The sequence below is a fragment of the Capra hircus genome, chromosome 12 (genome assembly GCF_001704415.2).
Source record: "Capra hircus breed San Clemente chromosome 12, ASM170441v1, whole genome shotgun sequence".
NCBI lineage: Eukaryota > Metazoa > Chordata > Mammalia > Artiodactyla > Bovidae > Capra > Capra hircus.
In genome coordinates this window covers 69,889,825-69,911,705 of record NC_030819.1, presented here as the reverse complement: position 1 = coordinate 69,911,705, position 21,881 = coordinate 69,889,825, and the positions used below count along the sequence as shown (strand labels likewise).

The following is a 21,881-nucleotide window of genomic DNA, read 5'->3' as shown; positions in this document are numbered from 1 at the left end:
GAATATTTCAAAAGGAAGAAGAGTTTATAGGCAGAAAAAGAAGGCCAATATCAATAAAATGAAATTACCCTCATGAACCTACATGAGTAGTTTACTGTGGTTCCCTGGGGGAAAAAATACTCAACACATTGCTTTGTGAGTTTTATTTAATTCAACTCCCTTAGCTGTATTAAAACTCATAAGTCCCCTGAAATAGCCCATTGTTTCAGAAATTACTCACCCGAGCTTATTTTCTATTAAATTAAAACAGGCTCTGCTTTATCCTTTGTCTGTCTTCTAAGGATAATTAAGTTCATTAATAAAACATTAAACAAAGAACTTCATTATCCTTTTGTTCCCACTTAGTATAAGTAGGATGCTAATATTCTAAAAGGAGGCCAAGGGTTTGTTTTCTCCTTTTAAACTAGATGCATATCTTGAAATGTCGCTAAGTTTTTAGAGGTGGGAGGAGGGTTAGAAGGAGGGACCACAGAGAGGATTATGTTCAGCAGAATGAAGTGTGCACGTTTCCCCTTGGCTTTTTGCCTTCCTACTTATTGCACATTGTGGTCTCGTTACCTGAGAACACCTCTAAGAAATGTGTGTTTGACACGGATAAAGGTTCTGAATTATTCCATGCAACTTTCTATTTTCACTTTATTTGGCGAATATGTTATCATCTGTGGTCAGTCAGTCTTGCTCCCTGCTCAACATCTCCTTGTGAGGTTCAGAATTCACACCTCATCCCCTCTTTGGCTGTTGCCATTGTCCGATTAATTTTAACATTTGTCACTCAGATTGATTTAGCATTTATCACTCAGCTAAACAAGCAGAAAGCAAACGTGAGGCCCAGTAAGGAGCTGGGTGATGAGTGAAATGCACATTTGTTTCCTGCCAGCTTCTGAACAGTCTGTGCATACGTCCAAAAGTAAGATGAACACGATGTGGTGCAAGTCACGGCCTCGGGAGTTTAGGAGCAAGCCACAGTCACCTGAACTTGTGGGGGTTCCTGATCCCTGTGATTGGAAAAGCTCTTCACGAAATAGTGAAGCTAAAGCGGAGACGTGAGGCTTCATATTTCACGCGTGACAGAATCATAGATTATCTGAACAAGCCTCATCAGTTACTGTGGGAAACACAACCCCAAGGGAGAACTAAGTCTGATTACTAAATAGAAGCATTATTCTGAAAACTGCACAGAACCCATGTTCCTTTTAAGTACTATATTTAAAGCAGCTTCTTATATATTTAAGACAGCTTCCTCTACCTAAACAGGGAATTAAACTGAAGCTTGATGTTGTGTGTAAGATGCACTGTAAATAAATGAGATGTTTCAGGGGCTGGCTGCCTGCCCTCTGTATTTGGCGCCATGAAACCTTATTAATGTAGTTTTGGTAAATCAGTATTGTTGTCAGATCTCAGAGCACCATTACTATAATAGCAATCGATTAGACTTAGGGCTAGCTTGGTAGTGGATTTCCAGTTATTTCTTTACTCTATCAGGTGTTATCCAGTCCTTCTCAGTGTCCTGACTCTTAGATTAGAAAATATCATCAGGTCCCTGAAAAAATTTCAGATCAAAACGTACGTACTGAGAAGTGTGTGTGCGTTAGCTTGACGAATTTTGAACAAGTGAGCACACTCACACAAACAGTTCCTGGTTAGAGAAACAAAACTGTACCAGCCACCCAGGAAGACCCCCTCATGCACCCACCCCCCAACCCAAGAGCAGCCACTATCCAGACTTCAAACACCATAGATTAATTTTGCCCATCTTTGAATTTATATTTTAGTGGCATTGCCCTTTGGTTGGTCTCTTTTAGTCAGTACTACGTTTGTGAGAATCACAGTACTTTTTTTTTTTTGTGATCACAAAACATTCTCTTAATCTGCCTTGATAACGCTTCTCCCTTGAATCAGACAGTGCCTTGTTTCTTTTCAGCCTTCTGATGAAGACACGGTTAGCCTCAATGTGCCAATGTCAAACATCATGGAAGAAGAACAAACCAAGGAGGACTCCTGCCATCGCCTTAGCCCAGTTCAAGGTCTGAGAAGGAAGGATGGGAAGAAAGTGCTTGTTTTGTTTTGTTTTCAACATGTGTCCAGTTATTTGGCTGCACTTGTCTTAGTTGAGAACCTGGGGATCTCCCATCTTTATTGTGGCGTGTAGGATTTTGTTGTGGCATATAAGCTCTTACTTGGGGCATCAGGATCCATTTCCCCTACCAGGGATCGAACCCTAGACTGCTGCATTGGGGACATGGAGTCCTAGCCACTGACCACCAGGGAAGTCTGGTGAAAGTGCTTGTTTTTAAGTTCCAAATGCTATGTTTAAAATATGTAGAAATATGGCAACAATAATACAGTAGTTACTGTTTATTGAGCATTCATATGCACCAGGCATTGGCTAATCTGTGAAGGTGATCTCATTTAAAATTCAAAACTCTGACATGGATACTCTAAGCACTCTATTCTATAGCTGAGGAAGTTTGGTTCAGTTCGGTCAGTTCTTTGCATCAGGTGGCCAAAGGATTGGAGCTTCAGCTTCAGCATCAGTCCTTCCAATGAATATTTGAGAGTGATTTCCTTTAGGATTGACTGGTTAGATCTCCTTGCAGTCCAAGGGACTCTCAAGAGTCTTCTCCAACACCACAGTTCAAAAGCATCAATTCTTTGGCACTCAGCTTTCTTTATGGTCCAGCTCTCACATCCATACATGACCATTGGGAAGAACATAACTTTGACTAGATGGACATTTGTTGGCAAAGTAATGTCTCTGCTTTTTAATATGCTATCCAGGTTTGTCATAGCTTTTCTTCCAAGGAACAAACATATTTTAATTTCATGGTTATAGTCACCATCTGCAGTGATTTTGAAGCCCAAGGAAAGAAAGTCTGTCACTGTTTCTATTGTTTTGCCATCTATTTGCCATGAAGTGATGGGACTGGATGCCATGATCTTAATTTTCTGAATGTTGAGTTTTAAGCCAGTTTTTTCACTCTCCTCTTTCACTTTCATCAAGAGGCTGTTTAGTTCCTCTTCACTTTCTGCCATAAGAGTGGTGTCATCTGCATATCTGAGGTTATTGATATTTCTCCCAGCAGTATTGATTCCAGCTTGTGCTTCCTCCAGCCCAGCGTTTTACATGATGTACTCTGCATAGAAGTCAAATAAGCAGGGTGACAATAGACAGCCTCAACATATTCCTTTCCAATTTGGAACCAGTCTATTGTTCCATATCCAGTTCTAACTGTTCCCTCTGTTCTAGAAGTGGCTGTTTTTTGCTGGCTAGATGTCTTTGAGGTCTTCCCAGGTGGCACTAGTGGTAAAGAACTCACCTGCCGATGCAAGAGACATAAGACATGGGTTCAGTCTCTGGGCGGGGAAGATCTCCTGGAGGAGGGCATGGTGACCCACTCCGGTATTCTTCCCTGGAGAATCCCATGGACAGAGGAGCCTGGTGGGCTAGGACTCGTTGGGGTCGCAAAGAATCAGAAACGACTGAAGCAACTTAGCAGGCAGGCAGAAATCCTTGAAGGTGATGTGATCCTACTTAGTTCTTTCCAGCGTCCAGAGCAGCTGGAAGAGATCCGCCTTTGTTCCTTCCTCCTGTCCTGCAGCATCTAGAGCATGACCAGTTGGATGAGCTCTGACAGACAGTACTTTCCCCTCCATAGGACCCTCATCATAGTCGCTTCTCGTGTTATGATTTTGGATCCTTATTTTTGTCCTTTCCGACACTTTCTTACCATGTTCACCAGTTTTTCAAATTCCAAGAATGTTTAGCATCATACCTGCCATTTATTTAGTAGTTGCTCAGTAACTATTCACTGAATTTTGAATTTGAAATACTTACTTGTCACATGTTGCTGGGAGCACAAAAAAGCCCACTTGTATATTTTTCTCTTCTCTGTTCCTTAAAGAATATTACAGCAGATTTCATTTCTTTCATATGAAACTAAGCCATAAAGAGGCCGTGACTTTTTAAAATGTTATTATTTGGAGGATAATTGTTTTACAGAGCTGTGTTAGTTCCTGCTGCACAACGAAGTGAATCAACTATACGTGTACCTATGTTCTCTCCCTTTTGGACCTTCCTCCCACCCCACCCCGTCCCACTGCTTTAGATCAAGAGGCCTTGGTGATTAGATTTTGGGTTTTCTATTTCTTTTACTTTTATTCCCCTTCTTTCTCTGTTTTTCACCTTGTTCTCATATCATATAGGGAAGATAAAACTTGGGTCACCATATACCTCCAGAAGAGATCGGGGAGAAGATTGGGAAGCTACATGATGTGTTTAGAGTCATCTATGTTTTTGTTCATCTGTTTATTAAATCATGCTTTGTCTCTCTCTTTTTATTCTCCTAATAGGGGAATTTCATCAGGAATTTCAACCAGCGCCTTCACTTGTGAGTGACAGTGACAACTCAGGAGAAGACAGAGGCCAGTTTTCCCATGGAACAGATGTGCTCCATTCGGAATTTATAAACTACATGAAGGCAAGTTGAGGGTCAGCCGTTAATAATTTCTTAACTTACTGAGTTCTGTTTGGCGCCTTAGAGTTTAAGTTCAAGGTTTCCAACCCATCACCTTCACTCTCGGCTTATTGCCACCTTCCTCAGGCCTTTGTACCATCTTCTCAATGCCTCGCGTGTCTGTCTGCTGACGTGAGGACCTGATCCCTGCCATCCATGCCTATGTGTCTGTGTTTATGTATGATTTTCTTTTGTATTTGGTAATTACTAAGCTTTCCAGTGGTCAGTGCGTCATGTAAGTCAGGAAATTTATCAGAATTGCTGTGACCATCCAGTAAAAGCTAAAACGAAGTTTCACGTGCTTTTCTATGTATCCTAGGAAAATGCTTTTCTTGGGAGCGTATTTATAGTAAAAGGAGAAAAAAGGAAGACTTTTAAATGAATATGTTCCCTTTTTAGGAAGGTTCCTCTGAGGTCACTTATTCCCGAGCAGGTTTAGTAGCGCTGAGATGTTGAAAGGTTGGATGAAGTCACTAAATTGTCAGATGAAACTTCATCGGAGGAGTGGCAACAATGAGGGGAGAACCAGCCCTTTGCAAGGCTGGCGGTTAAGGTTCCGCTTTGTGACAGGATTTCGTGCGTTGGTTTGTTCCTTTCAGTGCTTTGGCGTTGGTCGTGGCACCCAAGGATCACGAGGATATTCCTTTAGGCTTAATTCAGATACCTTGTGGGTTGTGAGAGACGGTGGTCTCTGAGTTGCTGTGTTAAAGTCAGGCCTGGGGTCTTAAGGCGCTGGTCCTTATTTCCTGAGGATGGTGCTGGGATGGCCGGGCTCTATCTAAACGAATGTCTCCGAGCATCACCTTTGAGGGAACTGGGAGAAAAACAGCTGAACGGTACACTGTAGGAGACTCGGGTGTGCTCAGAACAAACACAGTGATCCTGGCATATAACGCACATTTGCAGAAAACCTAATTCGTTACTCTGTATATCTAATCCATCAGCTCTTATTTCACATTACCTCACCCGCACTGCCTCCTTCTGTCCTCTGCCTCCTCTGATGTGGCTTCAGCGCAGCCTCATCACTGCTTATTTGGATGACAGCAGGAGTCCCCCAACCCCTGCTGAGCATCCAGCATCCCACCCCTCCAGGCATTCTCCTACAGTGAGAATCTCAGACTGTGACTCTCCTGCCGGTGGCTCTCACAGGACGCTCCCACATTTGATGCCTGTCTGTCAACTCTGAGACAAGTCTGTCACCAAAACGTGGAAAATTGGGCTTTGATCTTTCTTTTATGAACAGTTCAAGTTGAGGGTCTAATGGTGGAAGCCCTGAAGAAAACAATTAAAGTGATAGTTAAAAAAAAAAAAAGCATGTTGTTTCAGAAAAGCAAGTTTCCTAGATTTAGAGATTTCTGGAGGCACCGGGTCCATGGAAATGGCTACTGTACAGAATGGGTCCTGTGGGCAGAGTCTAGGGGAACAAAGGTGAGTGTTGAAATCTACTGCAAATGTTTCCCGAGTAAACACTCCTGCAGGAGGCTTCTCTTGGCAGGTGGAGAGCTCTAACAGTAAAATAAAACCTAAATCTACAGTGAAAAGTTGTACACTGCAATCAGGCCCATTGTAGCCTCGACTTGCGTCTCTTTTAAAGCGTGAGTGTGTTTGACTGCCATCCAGTGTACTGAATTACTCAGCCCTCGACCATCAAGAGCTCTGTGTTTTATGTAATCGTGTCTCCTCTCCTTCACTGAAGTAGCATCTTGTGCTTTTGTAACTACAGTTGATCCTCATTCACATAGTTCTGTTATATAGTCTCCTCAAACACTGAATTGTCTAATCCTGAACTGTTGCTCCCATGGGAAATACAGGGTCAGGTTCCTACGAGCCTCTGGTCACACATTTTTGTTAGCTGGTTGGTACATAACCTGGTTTTGTGTATTCCTGCCTCAAGACACGTTATTTAATGTGGATTGTTGGTTTGTTAACATTGTACTTGCAGCCAAGAAAGACCCTGTAACTCATACAGAATGGAAGCTTACCTAACACAGGTATTTTCTCCTTAGGGTACATCATAGCCTTTTCATGCTTAGGATAATAAGACAGCACTCTGGTACTACACTCAGTTCAGTTCAGTCTCTCAGTCGTGTCCGACTCTCTGCAACCCCGTGAATTGCAGCACGCCAGGCCTCCCTGTTCATCACCAACTCCCGGAGTTCACTCAGACCCACGTCCATTGAGTCAGTGATGCCATCCAGCCATCTCATCCTCTGTTGTCCCCTTCTCCTCCTGCCCCCAATCCCTCCCAGCATCAGAGTCTTTTCCAATGAGTCAACTCTTCGCATGAGGTGTCCAAAGTACTGGAGTCTCAGCTTCAGCATCATTCCCTCCAAAGAAATTCCAGGGCTGACCTCCTTCAGAATGTTAGGGGGCATTTTAAATGCAAAATCACCAAAGAAAAGCCTCAAAGTGTGATACTAAGTAGACTCTGAAAAGGACACTTTTTTACAGTCTGAATACTGAAACAAAAAAGCATGGATGACCTCACCTTGTTCAGCCTCAACTACAGAAGTGTATGTTGGGGTCGGGGACTCTGGTTTTTCACCAGGTTCTGCGTGTGTCTACAAAATCACCACAAGTATTGATTTTGGGGTGATAAATAGATTTCAGATAGTAGATAAATTCATAAATACCAAATCATTGAATAATGTTTGTTGACTGTATAGCCATCTAACTTAGCAAAAGTAACCCAGAATACCCCTATTTTGTGTAGTGAAATAGATGTTTTATATATTTTTGTTTTATATTGTTTTATATTGGCTACTTTTTATTGTGAAACTGAAACTTAGAAGGAAATACCCATGGCTCCTATAGTTGAAACCCAATAGGAGGAGATAAGAACATGTTTTCTTGGTTATTTCTGGTTGTATATTTTCACCCATAAATTTCACTATCACTTGGATAGAGGTGCAGTAATTTATATGTTGATTTTTATTATGCACAAAATGTGTAATCAATATAGAAAAAGTCTTAAGTATTTTTTTTTTTTTTAAAAGGAGTCAGTGTTTTTCAAGCCAGAGGTTGACATCAAGCAGCTAGATCCCTCCTTAGAGGGAGACTTGTTCTCCGTGACACATCTGGAGAGTTGGCTGGGCCTGAGTTAGTTAATAATGTGTCAGAACTTTGACACAGAAAACAATCCTTCTGTCTGTTATACCTTGCTTGCTAGGGGAATGTTCCCACTTTCAGGGATGGCTTCCGTTTTAGCTGTCAGCTGAGTTAAAGCAGTATTTCTCTGTGTTGGAGATCAAAGTGGAGAACAGCACATGGAAGTTCCGAAAGTGGGAGAGGCCCTTCTAAATACTCCCACCAGAGCGCTTCTTTGGGATCATAGGAGAGGGGTGCCTTTCAGTGAAATCTGGATGTTTTACACATGAAAACTGTCAAATGCAATTTGAGGCATTTTTTGTCGTTAAGTCTTTTATGCTTCCCTTTTTCCTAATAGCACACGCAAGCGCGCACGCGCACACACACAGACACACACACACGGTCCTCACAAACAGTAGAATGCACATTTCCATGTAACTGACAAGCTCAGTGGAGGAATCTGTCAACATCAGGAGGTGCTAAGAGGGCAATGAGGAATCGAGTTAAGCTTGGCATTTCTGACTCTTATGTTATAATCCAGAGCCAGGCTCTCTTTTTTTAAATTTTAATGTTTTGCTGTTGTTATTGTTGAGTTGCTAAGTCGTGTCCAACTCTGCAACTCCATGAACTGCAGCACACCAGGCTTCCATGTCTTTTATTTTTAATGGTGGTAAAATGCGTATGACCTAAAACTTACCATCTCAGCCACTTTTTTAACTGTACAATTCAGCGGTAAGTGTATTCACCTTGTTGTGTAACCATCCCCCCCATCCACCTCCAAAGTTCTTTTCATCTTGTGAAACAGAAGCTCCTTACCCATTAAACAGTAACTTCCCAATCTCTCTGCCCTCTCCTCTGGCAACTACCATTCTACCTTCTGTCTTTATGAATTTGACTATTCTAGGGACCTCATGTATGTGAAATCATACAGTGCTTTTCTTTTCGTGATTGATTTATTTCACTTAGCATGATGTCCTTAGGGACATCTATGTTGTAACGTGTATCACAACTTCCTACATTTTGGAGGCTGGACGATACTCTATCGTATGTCTAGACCACATCTTCTCCGTGCATCCACCCACGGCCACTTGGCTCGTTTCTACTTTCTGGCCGTTGTGAGTAGTGCTGCCGTGAACATGGACGGAGGCAGGTTTAGACTGTTGACTGTCACAGCCAGTGGCTCTCAGAAGACCCGTGTGTTCTGTCCCATAGGAACGGACCGAGGCCTGTGAAGAACTGTTACGGATAGAAGAGGATGCGCACTGGCCATCCGAGGGGACGTGAGTACCCAGAGCTGGGGATGAGCCTCCACCCTGGAAAGTGCATGTTTCAAGTGGAAAGCAGCTCTGTCGTGATAGAATCGTGGTTCACTTTTTTGGGGGGCAAGTTGATATAGTCCTATCCAATGATGTTGATCAGAAGGTGCAAGTTTATCCGCTGGTGCTTATTGTCATGGTCTTGGGCCCACACAGTACTAGGTCACACCTTTTCCTTGGCTGTGAGTTTTATCTGATTTGAGGCTATGGGTAGAATGTGATTCAGGAAATGAGATGGAATTTCTGGACTGAAGATTTCAGCTGACTTTCCTTTGTCTGAACCAACCAACAGCTGGACCTAAAATGATATATGGTCCTGTTCCCACTTCTTCCCCCAGAGTCCTCAAGGCCTGAGAAAACCATATACTTCTGAGGTCTTGGTCTTAAGTCCAATAGGTGTGCTAGCTAATGTTTGTTAAATACCACATGCCACACACTGTCCTAAGTACTTCACAGGTCGTAACTCATTTCCTCTTTACAACAATCCTATGGGATAAATTCTGCTTTTATCCCTCATTTTGCCGATGACAAAACTCCTTGAGGCACAAGGAGACTGATCATCTTGCCCCAGGGTTACAGAGGGCTAGGATTGCACCTGAGGAATCTCGTACCAGATGGCCATCCCTTCCAGTCTATTGCATATAAAGATTTACTCGGCTAGCTTTACGCGGGAGGGCATGAGTTATCTGTCAAGACAGTGAACCTCTTCCCGGGGGTTGAATTTGGACCATATGGCCTAGGGTAGATTTTTGGTTCCCAAGATTTTGTTTTCCATGATTTAGCGTATAGGCCTGGACCTTCCGTCAAACTTCATGAGGGTTTTCCTCTTAGTGAGAATTTACTCCATCATTAAAAATTTCTCCACTTATAGAAAGACATTGACGTATGTTCTATAGTGGAAAGCAGTAACTGTGATCAAATCTCTCTTGCTTTTTAAAAATATTGCAGAGTTCCTTTCAAATTACGTCTAGCACAGCCAGCTCTTCATTGGATATGCTGAGGAGGAGGAGGGCTAGCTTGATTATAGAATCACAGAACTATAGGGAAATGGATTTTACAGAGAAAGAGTTTTTAAACTATGTAAATCTTTGGAAACCCCATTTTCAATCTTATATCTTTTGTTCCCAACTCTGCCTGTAAATCAGTATCATCTGTAGACCTTAATAAAATGTTCAAGCCCTAGACAACCTGCTTGGGAGTATCAGACCTGGCATTTTTTTTAAGCACCGTAGATGATTTTACTGCTTAAAGAGCCTGGACTGAGAGCCACTCAGCTTGTCCATTGCCCTCATGTTACAGTTGAGCCGGTGGGGGCCCAGGGGCATTGAGACTTTGAATGATGTGTTTTACAGCCAAGCTGGCTCCCCAACCCCAGCAACTCTGGAAGCCCACCCCACAGAGTTCTGACACATCTCCATGAAAATGCTGAGTTTGTAAAAATCATTTCTGTATGTTAGGTGGATTTTTGTAAGTTTGCTCTTAAGAACTCAGGTGCTGTTCGTGTTTTAGTGGTGATTTTCGGTCTCGTGCTTGCTTTCGTGCTGCAGAATCAGTGCATCCAAAGACCAGGACATCGATATAGCAATGATTGAACAGCTGAGAGAAGCAGTGGATTTGCTGCAAGATCCTGATAGGTATGTGTCTTTTCTTGGCCCAGCTTCCGTGAGTCCATAATGTACACTGATTTATTGAGTGCATTTTCTCAGTTTTTAAAGTATCTGTGCACACAGTATGGGCTTACCACTAACCGCTGAAAAAGAAAAGTTAATTCTAACTGTTTTCCCAAGATGCATAAACAAAAGAGTCAAACTTCGGGAGGGATTGAGAGCAATTACCCCCTGTTTGTCGTTTCTAGAAATTCATTCATCCCTCATGCAATTCATAGGGTGATTTTTGTATTATGTTTAGACAACAGAAATAGTCAAAGTGCATATTTTATATTAATGAAGTTTAAACCCCTGGGATATATAAATATAAGAGATTTTCTAAAAAAGGGCAAGTATTAATTTATCATGTGCTACCTTTTCTTTTAGAATTTTTTTTAATTTCTGTTTAATTTGTTGTGTTTAATTTCTGCTATACAGCAAAGTGACTCAGTTATCCATACATATGGTGCCAAGTATATGTTAACTAAATTAAATATTTCCAAAGATTTGGGTGATAATTTTTTAATTGAATTAGTCACTATCAATAATAGGCACTATATGCAGTCAGTATAGTTTTGACTTTTTAGCTGAAGATAATAGAATGCTCATGGACAAAATATTTTTCAGTAAGGCAGTATACCTAGTATCAGGGATAACGACTGTATTGATGGGGAAATAGATCCAAAGGTTATCCCTGGTAAACTGTTCAGGGTTTGTGGGGATTTAAATGTGAAGATGATGTGGTTTTGTAATATGGTGGGTGTGGAAATCACACCAGGTTCTGGGAATTTATGAAAAGAGTTATTAGTGAGTCCCAGAGTGCCAGGGAGAGTACACCACCACCCTTGCCTGGCTCTAAAGGAATACTCACAGGTCAGGCTGAGCATGGCTGGAAACCTTCAGCAATTGATTTGAAAAGCATTTTGATTCTGCCAACATTAGATGAGTGCTTAGAGCATGGAAAGATGTGCAGTGTGTACGCTGGGGGATATAAGGATGAACAAGACACAGCTCTTCCTTCTAAGAACTTAAATGATTACAACAGATGTTGCCTTGAGTAGTGACTTATAAGTGTAATGGATTTAAGGGCTTGACGTGAAGGAAAAAAGTGATAGCGTGAATGCCTGGCTCCGGAAGGAAAAGGGGAGGTGGCTCAGCCAGCCTTTAGAAGTTTAGAGTATTTCACCTGGCCCTTTAACAGCTAGCACTTTCAAGGAGAAAGTGAATTCTGTACTGAACTAAAAGCTCATGCAAAGGCATAGAGGTCAAGAAGAGTGGAGCAGGCTTGGAAAATCTCAGGGAGAAAAGGTGATCTCCCACGCTGGCTGTGCTTCAGTATCATTTGTAGAAGTTTCAAAACACAGACACTCTGCCTGACACTGCCAGTGCGGGGGTGGGGGGGGGGTGGCTGGCCATTTTCATTTTTTAAAAAGTTCTGCTGGTGCTTCTGATGTGCAGCCAGGAGTGGGACTTCCCAGAGGAGCTGTTAGGAGTGATGCAGGTGTGACTTCAAACTTTGGGGTTGAGGAGCTGAGATTTATTTCATATGTAGAAGGAGGCAGCGGTGGCTGTAACATGTGATGATTCGTGTTCATAAAGAGAAAGAGACACAGAGAGAGAGAGTCATTATATGGGGCCAGGAAATTGTACGGCTGGAGGAGAACACGCCTTGGTCAGCCAGACACTGGTCGCAAGCCCGGCTCTAGCACCAGTTACTCTGGATGAGTTACATACCTTCTCTGCACCCCAGTTTTCTCATCTGTAAGATGGGCTATAAGTAATTGTCTTTTACTGTTGTGAGGATTTGAAATAATAAATAAACTGCTGGTGGAAAGGTGCACGGGCAGAACCATTCTCCAGAAGGCATCCTGGTAGTTTGTAGCCATAGCCTAGAAATAGACATAAAGCTTTTGAATTAATTCCAAAAATGTATCCTAAAGGACAAAGAGACATGAACAGCAGTTGTGAGGGGAGAGAGGTGTTTTTCCTAGCAGATATTTGGGAAAAAGGCAATGATGTAACAGTTTGGAGATACTTAAATTATGGTCCTTAATAAGATGAAACATGCGACCAATACCTTTTTTTAAACTTTCCAATGTATTTTAGGTTGCTCACTATATAATGTTAACTTTAAAAAGTGTGAAAGTATATACAATTTGTTCCCAATGATATAAATAGAATTAGTGGATAGTGAAAGTTGCTCAGTCGTGTCTGCCTCTTTGCAACCCCATGGACGATACAGTCCATGGAATTCTCCAGGCTGGAATACTGGAATGGGATAGCTCTTGCCTTCTCCAGGAGATCTTCCCAACCCAGGGGATTGAACCCAGGTCTCCCGCATTGCAGGCGGATTCTCTACCAGCTGAGCCCCCAGGGAAGCCCAGGAATACTGAAGTGGGTAGCCTATCCCTTCTCCAGCAGATCTTCCTGACCCAGGAATTGAACCAGGGTCTCTTGTATTGCAAGCGGTTTCTTTACCAGCTGAGCTACCTGGGAAGCCCCAGGTCCCATTAACAGTTAAAACTAGAAACAAATATATCAAGATGGAAGTTTTCTCTGAGTGTTTGTAAATTACAGTTTTTATCTATACTTTTAAACATTGGAGATACTCAGTAGTAGATACTGTGGTAGTTCTTTGGTGATTGTTTGAAGTCGGGGTGAGGATGGAGGGAAACAGTCCAAGGTGTTTTAGACCTGACCCCTCCTGTCTCCATCTGAGGTGGGGAACCATGGGGCACAGCCAGTTTGAGAAGGAGGGTGTTAGGGACCTGCTGCATAGAATCCAAGGTGGCAGTGTGATAGTGTCCATTCAGCTGCTAGATGTTTAGGTCTGGGGCTCCAAGACTTAGATTTAAAAGTTACTTTCAGGGACTTCCCTGGTGGTTCAGTGGTTAAGACTCTGAGCTCTCAAGGCAGGGGGCCAGGGTTCGATCCCTGGTCAGAGAACTGGATTCCACGTGCTGCAACTAAGACCCAGTGCAGCCAGATAAATTTTGAAAAGAAATAAAGTAAAATAAATAAAGTAAAAGTCACTTTCATAAGGTATGTTTTAATGGAAGCAGTATTATAAATGGATGGAGTTCCCAAGGGTGAGCTTATCAACGGGAAAGGAATTTGAATCTGAGATACAGCCTCGAAGACGTGATGTGGCAGAGAGGAGACCCCCACTTGGGCTCAAACTTTATATTGTTTTAATATTTCTGCCTTCTTACACTTTGTATCACGTTTCCAGTAAACTTTGCTTACAAATTTGAGATGAGTACGTGAGCCCCAAAGTGAAAAGGAGCGGCTTCGTTTGGTGGAAATAGCAGTGGCCAGGGAACGTGGGACTGGAACCCAGAGTAAGATAGGGGTGGCCTGGCGGCTGTGGCTCCCCGTTCTGGGCCTCCGTTGCATCATCCTTCATGAGAGGCGAGTGAGCTGAGGATCTGGAGATACCGCTCCAGCTTGGAAAGGTCTGAGGCAATAAGTTGCCAAGGATGTCGAGCCAGTCGGCATAGTTGGTGGGTGTGGAGGAAAACGGCCTTGAGTAACCGTCCCAGGGATGGTTGATTTACATCTTTGTGGATTGTTATTTTAAAATTATATTATGTTGTAAAACTTTTTATGGATTTGACCTCCTGAAGTAATCGCCTGCTTTGGCTGCTATAGATCTTTGTGTGTCCTGAAATAGATATTCTGCTACTAAAGTTCTAACTTGATAATAATGTGTCTGTGAGCCAGTGTAATAGAGATAAAGAAAGAGCCCTGTTTTTGCTTCTGATAAAAAGAGGGCACTTCAAGAGGTCAGTTATTTCTAGCTGCTTGAATAATAGTCATAAAAAGTTTATATACACATTAAGATTTCCCTTTATCTCATTTCCTTGAACCAGGTTGCTTTGTTTGTTTTAATCAAGTCACTGATCACAGGATTAAATTTTAGAGCTTTACCTTTCATGCAACCGTAACATCAAAAAATTGAGTTGAATATTGCTTTCCTGTTTTGCCTTTGTTGATTTCTTCTCTCAAGGATTTCTAATTGTTGGTTAGAGATGATTTTCAATGGGATTGTATACTGTGAATGCATACCCACCTTTTAAAATAGCTTTGTAACTTTTATATGACTTTTAGAAATTCCTGGTTTTATAGATCTTAAAAAAAATTCAACTCTTAAAATTACAGAAATTCAGAAAGTGTAAGACAATTTCGGAGATAAAATGCATACCTCAAATTGCTTTTGAAATTTTTTATTTTAATATTCCTATTAAAGAAATGCCCTTGGTGCATATCTGTAGTATAGTGTATGTACAATATAGTAGAGAGAAACTTTACTTGTTTCTACAAACTGATTAAGTTCTTAATAAAATTTAGTGTGTGCTACCTGTGACTTTTATGACCTCATCAGAAATTACTGTTGTATTTCAAATAAGTTGGATTTTGATACCAAAGTAGATTGAAAATTATATTTAAAAATATATATATAGTCATGGTGAGGAAACTATATAGTTTGAAATTTCTACCATAAACCTTTTATTACTCAATTCTAATGATAAACACAACTTTTAAGTATATAACTAAAAGCAGTAGGATTTATTAAAGTTTAGTAATTTGGTAATACTTTTTCCCCCCTTGCTCTTTAGATTAAGCACAGATATTACAGAGAGAAGCATTGTAAACTTTTACCCTGTGGACCCAGCAGATGACTTGGAATTGCAAGACTCAGCACTGAAGTATGTTGACCTTTCTATAACAGCACATTTTCTCTTTTTACATTGAAATAGTTTTGCTTTAAATTATATTTATATCTTTTTATTCTGTAATTCCTACAGTGGTCAAATACAGTTGGAGAGGTCTCCAGAATGTGAGGTAAGGCTGCTCTTGGATGAACCAGAGTTCTGGTGCAGTATTCTGCCACAGAAGAGTGGCTGCCGTATTCTATCAAGATGTATCATGGGGCAGAACATTCATTATAACACTTTGGCCGCCTGATGCAAAGAGCCGACTCGTTGGAAAAGACCCTGATGCTCGGAGAGATTAAGGGCCGGGGGAGAAGCGGGCAACAGAGGATGAGATGGTTGGATGGCATCATTGACTCAATGGACATGAGTTTGAGCAAACTCCAGGAGACAGTGAAGGACAGAGAAGCCTGGTGTGCTGCAGTTCATCACACGACCGAGTCAGACACGACTGAGCGACTGAACAGAACTTTCACTAGTGAGATCAGTATTCAAATTTGGTCAAGATCTGGTTTTCAAATTTTTTGTACTTTTAGCTTCTCTAGTTTTCCTGCTTACCTATTCTATTTCACCTCCCATTGAAGATAAGAGTTGACTGTTTCCATTGAATTCTCTAAATCTTTGCCAGACAGTTTTCAGGCAGGCCATGGCAAATAAGACCCACAGGGAAACCTGGCTCTGTCAGAAACTGGAGGTAGGACCAGCCAGTGCCAGCAGCCTATGAACCGACCAGCTGAATGTAAACTAGGAAAGACTTGAAAGATAAGGGTAAGTGATTTGAGAAATGTCTAGGAGGATTAAGAGACTAGCAAAGATAAACTGATGGGGGAATCTGGGGACAGGGTAAGGGTAGGTTAGGTAGCTATGTAGGGTAAAATTCAGGTGGCTACAGAGAAAGCAGTTTGGACATAAAACTAGAGATAAGCTTGGAAGATCCCAAGGAAAACAGGGAGGAGAGAAAAAGGTCTGAGTTGGTGGCATGGGAGTAAAACATTGGTTACAGCCTGTTTCATCCCTTCTTACTGAATGGGTTTAGGATGGCTAACTTTAGTACAGCTAACTTATGTTCCTTGAGGTATCTGAACAGGTACCGTAGTAAAGCAGTCTCACACTCTTAACTAGCTAAGTCTCTGTGTTAAATAAGAAGGAAAAGAGCTATAGTTTAAAAACCCATGTTCCTAGAGAATATGGTTTCATAGTTGAGTACTGTGATTTGGGATTACGTTGAGTTTTCTTTCCATCTCAAAGGCTTGCTAACTATGGACTCCTGCGGGCTACCTCTCTAACTTCTCCTTGATTTTCTGTAAGTTAGGATCCATCTTATAGCCCAGGACACCTGACTTTAGCTGTGATTGTTCCTCCGCTCTGTCCTTAGGGTCACTGCACTCCCTCCTCCCCAAGTGGAGGGTCACTCAATGACCCAGGAGTGGGCCATCAGGAAGCCTCTTATTTGAAGGCTGTCTCAGGTCTATTTCATGAGGCTCTCCTTTTGAGACATGCTCCTTTTGATTCTGTGCAGACTTACTTTTGTTTGTAGCTTTTTACTTGGAAATAATTATAAAAGGTTAAAAAATTACAGAAGTCTGCAAAAAGTTACAAAAAATTATAACCTTTTACCCACATTTTCTGTGATTAACATTTTACCACTTTTGCGGTATCTCTGTCTCTCTTTTCCTCCCTAGAGTTCTTTTTCTGAAAATCAGAGGATAAGTTTTGTACGTCATAGTCCTTTTCCCTAAACATCTCAATGTCCCTTTCCTAAGAATAGGGATTTTATCCTATATAACTCGACTTCAGTTATCAACTTCATAAATTTACACTGATAAAATAGTTTCGTCTAATCTGCTCTCCATAGTCCAAATATTTAGACTGATCTAATGATGTTTTTCACAGCACTTTTTCCCCTTTAGTAGGATCTGGTTTAGAAGCAATAGTTGCCAGGTACTTATAGTTTCCTTTATTCTGGATATTTCCATAACCTTTCTTTGATTTTTTTATGACCTTAAAATTTTAAAGAATACAGTGCTCTTCTCTTTTAAAGAATCAACTGCCTCTTATTTTGTGGGACAGAAATCCTTCATATTTCCTCATGATTAGATTGAGTCTCCGTGTTCTTGTCTGGGATGCTGCCCAGGTGATGTGGTGTCCTTCTCAGGGTATCACCTGCAGAGGCTCATTGTGTATATCTGTTCTTCACTGGTGATGGTAATTTGATCACCCAGTTGACGTGGAACTTGATTTCTCCACCATTTAAGTATTGTTTTATTTCCCCTTGCAACTAGTAGTCAGTGAAGAGATACTTTGAGACCGCGGTAGGATCCTGCTGCAGACCCACTTTTTTTTATCTTTTGTTTTTGGTTGTGCTGCATAGCACACAGAGATTCCCACTAAGATGTGGGATCTAGTTCCCTGATGAGGGGTTGAACCCACGCCCCCTGCATTGGAAGTACAGAGTCTTAACCACGGGCCACCAGGGAAGACCCTGCAGGACCACATTTGATTCCAGTAAAATAGATGCCCTCCTGTGTGCATGATACCAGGAGTATCAGGAAGACACCAAGCCTCTAGGAAAAAAAAAGATCTCCATTCTTTCTCTGATTTACAGTATTAAATTTTTTTTTTTTCCTTTTTGGTGGAACGAGGAATCACGTTTGGTGTAAGGAATTCTTATTGCTTGTCTTCCTTCTTTGGGCAATTCTCTGTCCATGACAGATATGTCTTCATGATTTTAAAAAGGGAGGGAGAATTTCTGGCTCTGGTGGAAAAAAAAAGTCACAAGAAGGAGGAATGGAAAAGAAAGTGGTGAATGAGCAAGGCCAGTGCCGATGACATGTGGAACTTAAGTGGGCCCCTCCTTTATGGTCTGGTTATTTCTGTATTATTTCTTCCACCCGATTCAGGAAGAAACCAGTTTCATAAGCAGAGTCTTGCATCAGTTGGCCAGTCTGTGTTGAGTCCTTGTGCTGGATGCAGCCTTGTTTTTTTTTTTTTGTCTTTTATTTTTACTTTATTTTACTTTACAATACTGTATGGTTTTGCCATACATTGACATGAATCCCCATGGGTGTACATGCGTTCCTAAACATGAACCCCCCTCCCACCTCCCTCCCCATAACATCTCTCTGGGTCATCACTGTGGATGCAACCTTGTTTTTAATACCCAAGACGAATAGGAAGGAGATGAAGTTGCCCTCACTTTTAATGCATTTTAAAAATTATGGAGGAAAGAAGCTATAGATATTGAGAAAGCAGAGAAGGCTATGAGATGGCCCATAATCCTGGGTGTTTTAGGTACTCTGGGATGGTAGGGGAAGGGATAAGAGTTTAAGGAAAGAGAGATTAATCTAGATTTCAAGGGTGATTTGCATTTGGATGGGTCCCAGGAGGCTGTGCTGAGCAAGACAGCATGGGCCTGATGGAGTCAGCATAGAGCATAAAGCAGACAGAAGCACCAAGAGAGAGGCTGTGCCCAGTTACGTGGTGAGACCAAGACTGTGAAATGGCTTGTAATTAGCGCCCCACGTTCTCTGCTTTTTAACACACTGTAGCTGACTGTCCCCATTAAGTTTGGGTAGCACTTGCATCCATCCAGGAAGAACTGCCAAGTATACTCTCATACATAAATACTGTCCAGTGGGGAAGGATGTGGGAGGAACACAGGGAAAACTAGAGAACAGAGTTTCTGATAGAGAATCAAAACTGCAAGTCACTTGTTAGCAGTTAAGACATTTAATTGGGTAGGGAAGTCAATGACATTTTATTCTAAAAATATGTTATTCCCTTGAATTTGTCAGTTGGGAATGTTTTTAATAGTAGTCCTCAATAATAGGAATAGACATCCTAAATTTATACTAGTTTGGTGATATGTATGAACATGTTTATATTCAGTTCAGTCGCTCAGTCGTGTCTGACTCTTTGCGACCCCATGAATCACAGCACGCCAGGCCTCCCTGTCCATCACCATCTCCCGGAGTTCACTCAGACTCATGTCCATCGAGTTGGTGGTGCCATCCAGCCATCTCATCCTCTGTCGTCCCTTTCTCCTCCTGCCCCCAATCCCTCCCAGCATCACAGTCTTTTCCAGTGAGTCAACTCTTCGCATGAGGTGGCCAAAGTACTGGAGTTTCAGCTTTAGCATCGTTCCTTCCAAAGAAATCTCAGGGTTGATCTCCTTCAGATGTTTATATTAGTTATCACCAAATTTTTTATAGGGTGGATCAATGGGATTTTGTTGTTGACATTGGCCATGTCGCAAGGCTTATGGTATCTTAGTTCCCTGACCAGGAATCAAACCTGGGCCTTCGACTGTGAAAGTGTAGAGTCGTAACCACTGGACCGCCAGGGAATTCCCTGGGGTTCTTGATTACCTTATAAAAAGGGCAGATCTGGGTAAAATAAACTATTGAGTTTTCCCATTGGTTGTCAAAACAAACTGATGTTGAATTGATAGCATAAGACTTTGCTAGGTCCAGGCATGTTCATTTATAGAGCTCCCAGTGAGATCTTGTGTATTTGGGAACTCCTGCCTTGGACCATTTCTGAAAACCCATATGCTCCCAGCACGTGGGAGCCTGCAGGTTACTGGGTAACCTGGCAAGCTGATGTTCACAGGTACTTTGGGCTGAGCTCTTTGTTCTGGGAAATCCCTTTTCTTAGTTTGTATATTTTAGATGCATTTTTCTGTGAATATAGCTGCATGTTTTTAGAAAGTATACAGTAAGAATGGCCTACTTAACTACAAATTAATTCCATGTATTAGGCGTTGTATCCCTGTGTGCCAGGGATATTATAGCAGTCAGATTCAGTTCTTGCCTCAAAAAATTTATAGTCTGATGGAACATACCATGCATTTTTTTTCCTTCCTTTAGGTGCAAAATGACCCAACATTACAGAGTAATGGGAGCGAGTATTCTCCCAATGAGGTAAGTTTCCTGATGATTAATGAAAGCTGAGGTGTTTTGTGAAACCTGAATTGGAATATCTTTTACAAAAATCTGTTATCTGAGACTGTTGTGATTCATGAGTTAATTGTATTGCAGAATCTCGGAGGGAATCTCTTATTAGCTCTCATAGCCTGATCCAGCCCTATCCATAATTAAAGACTCATAAGATATATTTTGAAAATTAAATATAGCAGCATTTTTATAGAAACCAGTGAAAATAGCTCAAATAGGCAACATTTAGAATGTCTTGTTAACGATAAATGATTCAGCATGGGGTTTCCATATAGCTGAGACATCTGCTCAGTATCGTCTGTTTTCTCATCTCGTGTTATGAGATTCTTTATCAGATGTGCCCTCTGTGAGGTGATGTATTTGTGTGCTTGTGTGTGTGTGCACGTGCCTGCACTTGAATGCACACATCTATTCTGGAGCAGAAAAGGAATACCAGTATCACACGATTATGAACTCTTACAATGAGTATGTAAAAATTGAATAAATCTCCCCCCAAATAACATTCTGTTGATTCTACCACAAGAATTTGCAATGTGAAGATGCATCCATTATCGTATTTTTTAGTCAGGACTTCTTCACAGCAGCCGATGCAAGGAGGTCGTGGTTTTGTTACAATCCTTGATCCTGGAGAAGCATGCATAGTTCTGCTTCAGTTCTTTTGAAAATGTCCTTTCCTTTTAACAGATGAGAGAGAACTCCCCCGCCATCTCTCCGACCAACACCAGCACAGCTCTGTTTGGCCTGAAACCTCGATCAGGTAAATGGAAACCTCAGTGTTCTTGCCCACGTGAAACAACTCGAGTTTCTCTTTAGCCTTTTACATGCATATATTATAGCGGGAGCAGCCTTGTTGATGCTGGTGAGTTTGAGTCCTGGCATCAGAACCTTGCTACAGCTTGGGGAGGCCACATTTTCAAGCTCCGTTGTCAGCGTATCTCCTCTTAAGGCTGTGTTATCAGTAACAGATTATCTTACCTTCTTTTGAATCAGAGCAAAGAGAGAAAAATGTTGGGGCATGTAAGTGGTACAGAAATACTCTGTGGATGAAATAGCCGCCCCTTTGCCTTGGTGGTTGCTGGTACCTTGCTGAATTAAAGATGGTGACTCTTTTTGTGAGACACCCTCATTTGCTCTCTGGACCTTGGTAAGGTCCGTGTGTTGACTCCTGTGACAGGGCAGTCATTCCAAGACTCACGTGAGTGGTCAGGAGAGATTTTAAAGGCCTTTTCTGCTTATATTACCTACTTTTAAAACTTATTATTAGTACATTCACAAATGTAAATTATAGCAATGGGCAAAATAACTACTGATTTTAAAAAGGAGTATGTATAGAAAATTTTGGTTCTTCTGATGTCTCCACCTATTTAAAGTCCTAGCGCTATCTACCTTCTTTTAGGTGCTTCTTTGTTTTAATATTTTTGTTTGCATATATTCTGTGCCAGTGCTTTTCAGTTAAGTGCTAAGAAGGCACTCAGATGCTTTAAGCAAAAGGTAGTAAAGAACTTAGACATTCTTGGGTTTATTAGTAAAGCATTTTGGCAGCAGTTACAGATACACATATGTATAATTTTTTACCCACAGGGGGAAAAAAAGATAATTATTTTATAAAGGAATTTTTTTTTCATTTTTGGAGGAAGTTGGTCGATGG

The 21,881-nt window shown here is 41.5% G+C and overlaps 1 protein-coding gene across 2 annotated transcripts in view; it reads left to right on the top strand.

Annotated features, from left to right (window-relative positions):
• Nucleotides 1-21,881, top strand: part of LRCH1 (leucine rich repeats and calponin homology domain containing 1) — a 221,550-nt gene that overhangs the window by 160,167 nt on the left and 39,502 nt on the right. For both annotated transcript variants that reach the window (XM_018056756.1, XM_018056757.1), the window contains exons 8-15: nt 1,922-2,024; nt 4,351-4,478; nt 8,814-8,881; nt 10,465-10,551; nt 15,183-15,272; nt 15,372-15,408; nt 20,147-20,200; nt 20,918-20,990. In XM_018056756.1, the coding sequence (XP_017912245.1) occupies nt 1,922-2,024; nt 4,351-4,478; nt 8,814-8,881; nt 10,465-10,551; nt 15,183-15,272; nt 15,372-15,408; nt 20,147-20,200; nt 20,918-20,990 (640 nt within the window). The remainder of the gene's footprint in view (nt 1-1,921; nt 2,025-4,350; nt 4,479-8,813; nt 8,882-10,464; nt 10,552-15,182; nt 15,273-15,371; nt 15,409-20,146; nt 20,201-20,917; nt 20,991-21,881) is intronic.